This window comes from Danio rerio, chromosome 9 (assembly GCF_052040795.2).
Source record: "Danio rerio strain M-AB ecotype USA chromosome 9, GRCz13ab, whole genome shotgun sequence".
Taxonomy (NCBI): Eukaryota; Metazoa; Chordata; class Actinopteri; order Cypriniformes; family Danionidae; genus Danio; species Danio rerio.
In genome coordinates, this window is record NC_141029.1 from 4,337,071 (window position 1) to 4,347,500 (window position 10,430).

The window sequence follows — 10,430 nt, forward strand, 5'->3', positions numbered from 1 at the left end:
AAACTCATAACCTCAAGTCAAACGTTGTGAAAGAATTTGAATAAAGGGTTAAAAAAAAAGTGAAAAGGCATACGTTTGTCGAAATTAGGTGCAAAAATGATTTCAGGAACAGAAATAATATAGCACAATTAATATTAATTATTGCTTTTTTGGTTGCAAATATGAGAAAAATTAAAGCTTTTAGTAGGCGGCATGGTGGCTCAGTGGTTAGCACTGTCGCCTCACAACAAGAAGGTCACTAGTTTAAGTCCTGGCCAGTTGGTATTTCTGTGTGGAGTCTGCATGTTCTCTGTGTTCTCAGTGTTCGCATGGACAGAGGCACATTTACTGAGGGGTTATGGAGGTTTTACATTTTGTGCCCCCACCAAAACGCATCGTTTCTCAGTTGCAGATCCATCGCTTGAACCACGTTAGTTATAACGTATTGTAAAAAGCTCATAATGACGCACTAAACAGGGCGGAGCACTAATTCTTTAGAGAAGAACCCCATCATTTCTTTGTGCAAATTATATTGTTTTACACACATATGCATTTAAAATAAAATCCAATATTAGATTTGCTGAAACATGCACTCTTTTAACATAATAATTAAAATATATGTAAATAGCACATATAAGGCCTGTGTTTGCTAATAATAATGAGGATATTTATTATAAAATTAAATTTAATATTCAGTATGTATTAGAAATAAAAAAACATATTTTATTATTAATAATAATAATAATAATAATGTTAATAATAATAATAATAATAATTATCATTATTATTATTATTATTATTATTATTATTATTATTATTATTATTATTATTATTATCATTAAGCAGGATATTGTTTATTTATTTTTTAGAAAAGTCTTATTTTACAATTTGGCACAATTTGAAACCAATGCAGAAATGTTTTAACCAGCAGGCTCATGTCATATACAGTACAGATACTTAATAAATAACCTATAAATTAAAATAATTAACGTATGCTTTTTGTTTTCACAAGCTTTGGAGACGTAACAAATTCCACTTTTAATAGTTCACCTATAGCTTTTGCCATGAGGCTGTGTTCAAAATGACATCAATGTTGTCAAAGTGCACTGTGAAGGGAGCACAATTGTAAACATGAAGATCGCTAAAACTGAACTGTAAAAATAGTTTCAAAGCAAATTACACCTTAGAGTGATGACTTTAATGCTTTTTTACTTTTAATAGTTCTAACTTTGAATGTTAAAATGTTCTAAATGAATAGGGCATAGGGGGATAAGTGGGAATAAAATACAGCCAGAAACTATGTTTCTAACTACAGCTCCACTGGTGTAGTTGCGAGTGATCAAGTTTGTGACGCAGTTTGCGAATCTTCGTTGGAGCGACGAATTTGGGAAATGACAAATCAACAAACTATGTTTGTAACGACACAACTTGCAACCTTAGTTGGCTAACCATGGCTTTGGGAAACGCACCCCAGGAAGGAAGTATGCGATTTCGGACGCACTCCAGGTGTGGTCGTGTGTCACTGTCCCCCTGCCTGGACAACACCACCTCGTTTGTAAAAGCCCAGTGACTAGATGCCGATAATGAATAATTAATGATATAGCTCAAAAACATTAGCAGTCAGTTAGTTCTAATTAATAGAAATTCGTATAAGTTCAGTCGTATCCTTGCTGAAAAATCCAGTTTAAACCAGCCTAGGCTGGTTGGCTGGTTTTATTTGGTCGACCAGCCTGGTTTTAGAAGGGTTTTGGTCATTTTCAAGCTGGTTTCCAGTAATTTCCAGCATGGTCTTAGCTAGTCAGGCTGGAAAATGACCAGCTATATCCAGCTAAAACCAGCTTGGCTGGGCTCCCTGCCTGGCTAGGCTGGTCAAGCTGGTCTTAGCTGGTCATCTCCTAGCCTGACCAGCTAAGACCAGGATGGAAATAGCTGGAAACCAGCCTGGAAATGGCCAAAACCCCTCTAAAACCAGCCTGGTCGCCCAGTTAAAACCAGCCAACCAGCCTAGGCTGTTCTAAGCAATTCTTTTCAGTAGGGATGAAAATGTATGTTTTTTAAAAGTAGTCGTGGCACCAAACCCCATCACTAAACTCAACCTTCATTGGGGGATAAGAAAATAATACTAAATTGTACAATTGAGATCGTACAAATTCATATGAATTAGCCATTAAATCAACAAGTTACGAATTGCCGTGAGATATCATTGTTTTTGACATATTATAAAGTAGCAAAGTATGCGATTTTAGACGCAGCTGTAGTGTTTTCAGCCTGTGTATGTCTGCTAATAGCTAAAACAGCCACTGTCTGTGTTCAGAATATGTGAATTCAGCCAAAGTGCTAACATATGAAGATAGAGGAGACTTTCCACTGACGGCTGTAACAAACTCGCTCCAATCCAGCAGCTGTACCTGTGCTCAGGGCTTTCCTGTCTCTGCTAGAACACTTCACTTGCGGAGCAATGGTGAATTATACTTGTTTAAAACACTTGTGCCATATGGAAGTGCTGCGGGTAGAACAACATTTTTTTTTTAAACTTAGGACTTTGTGACCTGAAGTGGAATGTCTGGTATTCTGCATGTCAATAAATTTCTCTAAATTACAAGTGCGAGTGGTCTTTACCCATGTGTCTAGGCCTCATGATGCCTCCACTTAAATATTCGTAAGCTTTACAATGACTTATGATTCTAAACCGTGCTAGTGACCCTATAGGTCACTCTTGAGGGTTTTAACCTCTCACTGAACTGAACATCTAAACTTACAGTGTGAAGCATTACTCCCTTTCACACATAGACAATTATAGAAAAATGCCAGGTAAAGAAATCATGTGATAACAAGCCCTTATATATACATATATATACACATATATACACACACATATATATATATAATTCAACTGTATACAAACAGATATTTTCCACCCTGCAAAGGAAAGAGAAATAAATACAATAGAATAAAAATATAAAACAAACTGTGCTTTAAGCATCTTCACTTTAAGAAACACTTTAGCTACAAAAGTCCTTCAGTCAAGAGCAGAGGCATGTTCTCCATTTGTTGTTTGATTAATAATCGTAGAAACAGGCGGCAGAAGGATTATAGCGCGCTGTCTCTTTAATAGCTTCTCTTTCGCGTCTCTTTTGATTCTCAACTTGTTTGTTTATTACACAAATGATGCTTGATATGAATAATCACTAAACAGCGTGTTTTGACACCTATTTGACCATTAAAGCGCTCACGGTAAGATGACTTTAGATGTTTGCGCTGACTGCGTTTTGCTCGTCTCAGTGTGCGAGTGAGACCGAACTGACTGCATGCTTCAATTATGTGTGTGCGCGGCACACAGAATCATGCGGTCTGTCGCGCTTTAAAGGATCAACACGTGTACAACTGGAAAGGGAGTGGTATATGATGCAAAAATCGTTTATCTCGATTAATGGTTTTTCATAATCGTTAGAAGGCAAAATCGAAATCGGATTTTTAATTAATTGCACAGCCCTAGTGGGAGTGCACCCTAAATCAACACCAGACTGTTTTGCTTAGTTTACCACATTTATAATGGCTTCATAGCAATCATGTTTATGACAGATTTATGACAAGTTTTGTTGGTAATATCAAGTTGACCAAGAAAAAACCAGGTTGTGATGTACTTGTTCATGTCAAGTTGTCATAACAAACCATGTCATCTTTGCAATTAAAATGACATAACCAAGCAAATGACGCATGCATAAATTTCATTCACACTGTCTTATGAACACCCCTTCACATGAGGCGTTACCCTGAAGCTCCCTGCTAGCTTGCTGGGCATGATTATGCATTCACATTGGACTGAACCCACACTGTCCTTGTTTTAACCAGTTTAACTGTAAAAAGCCCCCTCCCTCTAAAGCCTGGTTTATACTTCTGCATCAAGTGACCGGCGTAACCATCAGCGCATGCAACGCGCGTAGCTGTGCATTTATACTTCTGCGCGCTGTCTCTGTTGGTCTGCATTAACACTTCCGAAACGCTAGTTGGCAGTGAGGTGTAAATGTTCCTCTGTGTCGAGTTTCTTCGCTGCTGTTTTGGTTTTCCTGAACACTTCCGGGATGTACAAGTGGCTCAGACTCGCTCATTTTGAGGCAGGAACCGGCGGATGTGCAACAACTTTAACTATGAGGTAAACACAAAACAAAACTTTCCATCCGGAGCTCCTTCAGGGGACTCCACTCTTGTAAACAATCGCTACATTGGGCTCGCGCCCAACTCACGCCATTCGCGCGGCTCTCTTTCCCGCCCAGACTTGTCAGCGCTACCAAGCCGACCAATCACAGAGCTTGCGATATGCGTCGTTGCGACGTGTAGTTACATTTTTTGAGAGGTGCACGTCAGCGACGCCGACGGCCACGGCGAAGGGCTATGCGTCAGCGCCGTAGCATACGTGTGCGTTCGATGCAGAAGTATAAATCAGCCTTAAGATTTAAGACGACACATCTTTAGCGCAGATACTAGAAACCTGCAGCTGAGTCTCTCGGGCTCTCTCAAAATGTTCCTCTCTCTCTGGCCTTAGACAGCACACACTGAGCATCCACAGACACATATATTACTGGAACCTCTGCTATATTTGCCTGCTGTGTCTGTCTGAGGCCGCTAGGAAGTGTCTAAACGCACCCCTTCCACACTCGCAGGACGTAATAGAACGCAGATGTTTGCATGATAAGAATCTTTCAAGGAAAAACTCATCATATAATCTTACATAATATTTTATATGTTTCCTCTATCAGTTGAAGGCAAAGGAGGAAGGCTTGACATTCGAAAAGAAGGATCACATATTTCTGTAAACCCTTAGCAAAACAAGACTATTCTTTCACAACTGCCTGATGCCTGTGTGTGTGTGTGTGTTGTAGACAGCAAAGGCAGCTCGCTTGGCTATCGGAGCTAGTGTCTAAAATAGATTATTGTTGGGAGACTTGAATGAAATTCATTGGCAGACGCGGTGTCTGCTTTATTGCACTACTGGGGATCTGGATCAGGATGATTATGAAGAATGTGTCTCACCTTCCCCTCAAGGCGCGCAGTTCCCCCTTGGCAGACACGGGTATTGCGGGGCGGGAGGGTAAAAACGGGGGGCTCTTTGCTGGGGGAGCCTCGTCCCAGAGTCAGAGCAGTCTTGGAGACATGAGATCCTGTAACAAACTGAACATCGGCCATCATTCTGCAAGACAGAAAGAAAAGCATTGTTTATGCAGGTTTTAAGTCACCTTTGAGCTATGAGAATATAAAGTAAGGAAACCTGAACAAATAAAATAAACAAATATTATATATTTTCATCGAAAAGAGCCCATGATTACATTTTAAATACATTAATTACTTGCAGTTTGTATAACAATTATACAGTTGAAGTCACAATTATTAGATTTTAATTTTTGTTTCTTTTTAAAAATGTTTCCCAAACAATGATTGCAATGAAACAAAGAATTTTTCACAGTATGTTTCTTCTGAAGAGAGTCTTATTAGTTTTATTTTGGCTATAATTAAAGAAGTTTGGCTATAATTTTAAGGCCAATATTATTAGCCCTCTTAAGCTATATATATATATATATATATATATATATATATATATATATATATATATATATATATATATATATATATATATATATATATATATATATATATATATATATATATATATATATTTTATCCCTACTGAAAAAAACTGCTTTGGTTGGCTGGTTTTAGCTGATCAACCAGGCTGGTTTTAAGGGGTTTTGGCCACTTCCAGGCTGGTTTCCAGCCATTTACAGCCTGGTGTTAGCTGGTCAGGCTGGGAGATCAGCAAAAACCAGCAAAAACCAGCTTGACCAGCCATAACCAGCTATGTCCAGCTTGACCAGCCAAAACCAGCTATGTCCAGCTTAAACCAGGCTGGTCAAGCTGGTTTTAGCTGGTTTTAGCTGGTCAATTTTCAGTCTGACCAGCTAAGACCAGGCTGCAAACCAGCCTGGAAGGGGCCAAAACCATTCTAAAACCAGCTTGGTTGATCAGCTAAAACCAGCCAACCAAAGCTGTTTTTTTCTGTAGGGATATAATCAATATATATATATATATAAGTACTAGGCAATATATATATATATATATATATATATATATATATATATATATATATATATATATATATATATATATATATATATATATACATATATATATATATATATATATATATATATATATATACATATATATATATATATATATATATATATATATATATATATATATATATATATATATATATATATATATATATATATATATATATATATATACTAAGCCTAGGCTGGTTTAAGCTGTTTTTTTCAGCAGGGATATAATCTCTCTCTCTCTCTCTCTCTCTCTCTCTCTCTCTCTCTCTCTCTCTCTCTCTCTCTCTCTCTATATATATATATATATATATATATATATATATAAATATATATATATATATATATATATATATATATATATATATATATATTGATTGTCTACAGAACAAACCTGTCACAATCACCAGCGATCTAACCACCAGAGAGCGCTGGAAAACATTCATTCCCATATAGGACTACAAATCTGCTAGGTAAATGGACTACAAGAACCAGTCATGCACCACACACACACACACAACCGGCTCCTGATCCTAACTGATTGCAAACAAACAGCTGATGTACAGCTCACTTTGAGACACTCATTGCTGAGTCTTGTTAGCTGTATAGTGACATCACAACACATGTTCCTTTGCCTTGCTTTGCTGTGTTTTTGATCCATCTTCCTGTTATTTTGACTATGACTTGCCTGCATACATCTGTTTGCCCCTGTGACTATTGCTTGCCTGACCATCTCTGTCTCAATAAAACCGCGTTATTTTTAAAAATGTGATTTAATTTTAGGCTGTATGAAAAAGTCATTATTTCAAATGGGTTTATGATGATTTTTCTATAAGCACTGGGTGTCTGAAATTTTTTGAACCCCCTACTGAATTTCAGAAATTTAATGAGTTTCATATGACATACTGCATGCTAAATTCTTCATGTTCACACACTGAATTAAGCACCATATATGTCCATGTTTTCAATCATGCCTCTGGAGCAATGAGTGGTTCATAATGTACTTATAGAGATTATAATGGTTTTATCAGTCTATGTATGTACATGAACACTTGGAGAAAACCAATTTGAAAATGGTCTTTTTTATAGGTGCTCCATTGATTGTTGATGCTTGTGGCACAGATATTTCACCCCTATTTTTGTTTTGTTAGCCACTGTCTTGCTTTAAAAAAGTGCATAAGCTAAGGTCCCCTAGCTCATGCAATATTATAGACATATTTGCAAACCTGCCTTATTTGGCCACAAGTCATGATGAGCCTGACATACCCACAATAATCCGGCCGTAATGTGCAACCTATTAAGTTGTGAGAATCTTTTAAAAGAGTAACTGTATTGTGCATGTCTGAATATTAAGATATTAACTTAAAGGTAAAAAGGCAGGAACATAAACGTGTTGCATGCATCATTTTTAGTGCATATAAAAATATAGTGTAGATATCCAGAGCACCAGAGGGGAAAAAAAAATCATTTTACAGTTCTAATACAGTTATATTCATGATATTACTAAATGTAAGATCTCTGCTATGTTTTTCTCAGCCAGTTTAACTTCAAAAGATGACATTTGCAAATTGTTAAAACGACATTTAAATTCAGCTTAAACAACACAATTCTTAAGACACAATTCTTTTTTTTTAGCACTACTTAATTAGTTCAGTCTACCTACATTTTATTCATTCATTCATTTTCTTTCAGCCTAGAGCCTTATTTATCAGGGGTTGCCACAGAATGAACCACCAACAATTTCAGCATAGGTTTTACTACAAGAGTTCACACTTAGCTGATGATTGATTATAAAGCTTGTTTGTAAGAAAGCCCTGAGCTCATAAGATTCTCGAGCCTGGGGCTCCCTCCCATTTGCAAGGCGAGAGGGGAGTTTGAGCACAGGTAGATCTCGGGAACTCCCCTGCTGTAGTAGCTAATGAACAGATAGTGATTATATATATATATATATATATATATATATATATATATATATATATATATATATATATATATATATATATATATGTATGTATGTGTATGTATATATATATATATATATGTATATATATATATATATATATATATATATATATATATATATATATATATATATATATATATATATATATATATATATATATATATATATATATATACACACACATGAGCAATATTTTCCCAGAGATGGGTTACGGCTGGAAGGGCATCCGCTGTGTAAAAAACTTGCTGGATAAGTTGGCGGTTCATTCCACTGTGGCGACCCCGGATTAATAAAGGGACTAAGTCGACAAGAAAATGAATGCATGAATGAATGAATGAAATGAGCAATATCACACGAGTAGCAGTGCGATATGGCTGTATATCAGCACTGGTGGGATGCTAAGGTACTCGGCCTGCGACCTTGTGCCAACGCACGCCTCCTACCAGTGCTGATATACAGCCATATCGCACTGCTACTCGTGTGATATTGCTCATTTATATATATATATATATATATATATATATATATATATATATATATATATATATATATATATATATATATATACATATATATATATATATATGTATTTTTGTTATGCAAGAGGATATCATGTGATCTGGAAGTATACAAAAGGAGCACCTGATTGTGATGAACACTGTCTGATGAAGAGCCGTGTGGCTTAAAACGTAACACGCTTTGTGTCAGCCTTCTCAATTGAATAAATTTGTATTTTTGGAGCTTTGGTGTTGCCGCCTTTGATGACTATTTTATTTGCACCTCTTGCGTTTTTTTTTTGGCTGAGCACCCAGTTAAGAGGCATGTGCGTGCTTTTGTACAGTTTTTCAATGCAATAATGTGCACCTTTTGTAAAGCTGCTTTAGAACAATAATTACTGTAAAAAAGCGCTGTACAAATAAACTTGAATTGAATACATTGGCTGGCTTCTCTATAACCATTCAACAGGTGTTGTACAATTCCTTCAGATTTATTTGGTTGCCATTCATTAATCACATGCATGAAATGTATCTGCAGTAAGTATAAAAGACCGAGAGCTACACTAGATAGTGAATATATATTTGCAATTATACAAATGACAGCAGTGTTATTCCATATAAGGTGAGGTGTTTTTGTATGTGACTGTAAACATGCCATTCTTTGGAAATAATGCTGTATTATCAGCACAGCTGCGGTCAGGCGTATGTTTTTGTTTCTGGGTGTCTGTCGAAGCACTGATAACGTGAACCCTGCCAAAGCTTTATCGGTTTACCACCACACAGTACATATTCCACTGACTCCCAGTGAGTGAGTGTGTGTGTGTGTGTGTGTGTGTGTGTGTGTGTGTGTTGAGCTGATGCTGTTGTTTAGAATGGCTCGCAGTCAATAATGACCTGATTCAGCAAACACACATAAATGATATTATCTGCCGTCTGTGAGGCTGGGATAATGTTTCACAAAAAAAACATCTCGATCTGAGTCTCAAAAGATTTGAATAATGGAGTAACTGTTATGTCGTATATCTGTTTGTGATATAGATAACTCAATTAATTTGGGTGTTATTGTACTGATTAAATTGTATTATAGTTATATGCTGTAATGTAATGCAGACACCATTTGACCGGTCATTCTTGAGTCACAGTTGACTGGGTGATGGCGCCACAAGTAAATCAGTTATACACTGTTTAAACAATTAGTGTTAATGGATTGACATAATTGTTATTGGAGTGCCTTCTTATCAATGCCTTGTCAGAATGCAGAGCACTTTCATTTTAATTACTGCATGTTATTTGTAATTAAATGAAATTACAACGCTTATTTTAACAAAATAAAATAATTATCATGTCTTGATTTTTTTAATATTTAATTAGGACAGCAAGGTCTGACTTTGCTTAGACAAGAGTCTTGTCACTTAAAAAATAGTGTACCCCAGACATGCTCAGTAATGTTTATGTCTGGTGACTGGGCTGGCCAATCCTGGAGCACCTTGACCTTCTTTGCTTTCAGGAACTTTAATGTGGAGGCTGAAGTATGAGAAGGAGCGCTATCCTGCTGAAGAATTTGCACTCTCCTGTGCTTTGTAATGTAATGGGCAGCACAAGTGTCTTGATACCAACCCAGGCTCATTCTGAAAACGTAGCCCCGCGGAAGTTTCTGGAGACCACGATTTACGTACGGTAGGTATGGCCGCATTTCGTTTTTTACGAGCGAACGCTTTTGGGCGGTGTGACGTCGCTCCTTTTCTACGCGTTTGCCGGCTGACGGCTAACCTCCATGTGGAGGGCTTTCCCGCCGCAACCAGTTTGTCCACTTAGCTCGTAGTGTTACGTCGGCAGAGCGGAGGCTCGGAGGAGGTGGAGCCAGCCGCTGCA

At 36.9% G+C, this 10,430-nt stretch overlaps 1 protein-coding gene across 4 annotated transcripts in view; it reads right to left on the reverse strand.

Moving 5' to 3' along the window:
- Positions 1–10,430, reverse strand: part of mylka (myosin, light chain kinase a) — a 125,630-nt gene that overhangs the window by 106,586 nt on the left and 8,614 nt on the right. For all 4 annotated transcript variants that reach the window (XM_087267340.1, XM_087267339.1, XM_087267338.1 and 1 more), the window contains exon 2: positions 5,011–5,167. In XM_087267340.1, coding sequence (XP_087123466.1) covers positions 5,011–5,166 — 156 coding nt within the window. In that variant the 5' untranslated portion in view covers position 5,167. The remainder of the gene's footprint in view (positions 1–5,010; positions 5,168–10,430) is intronic.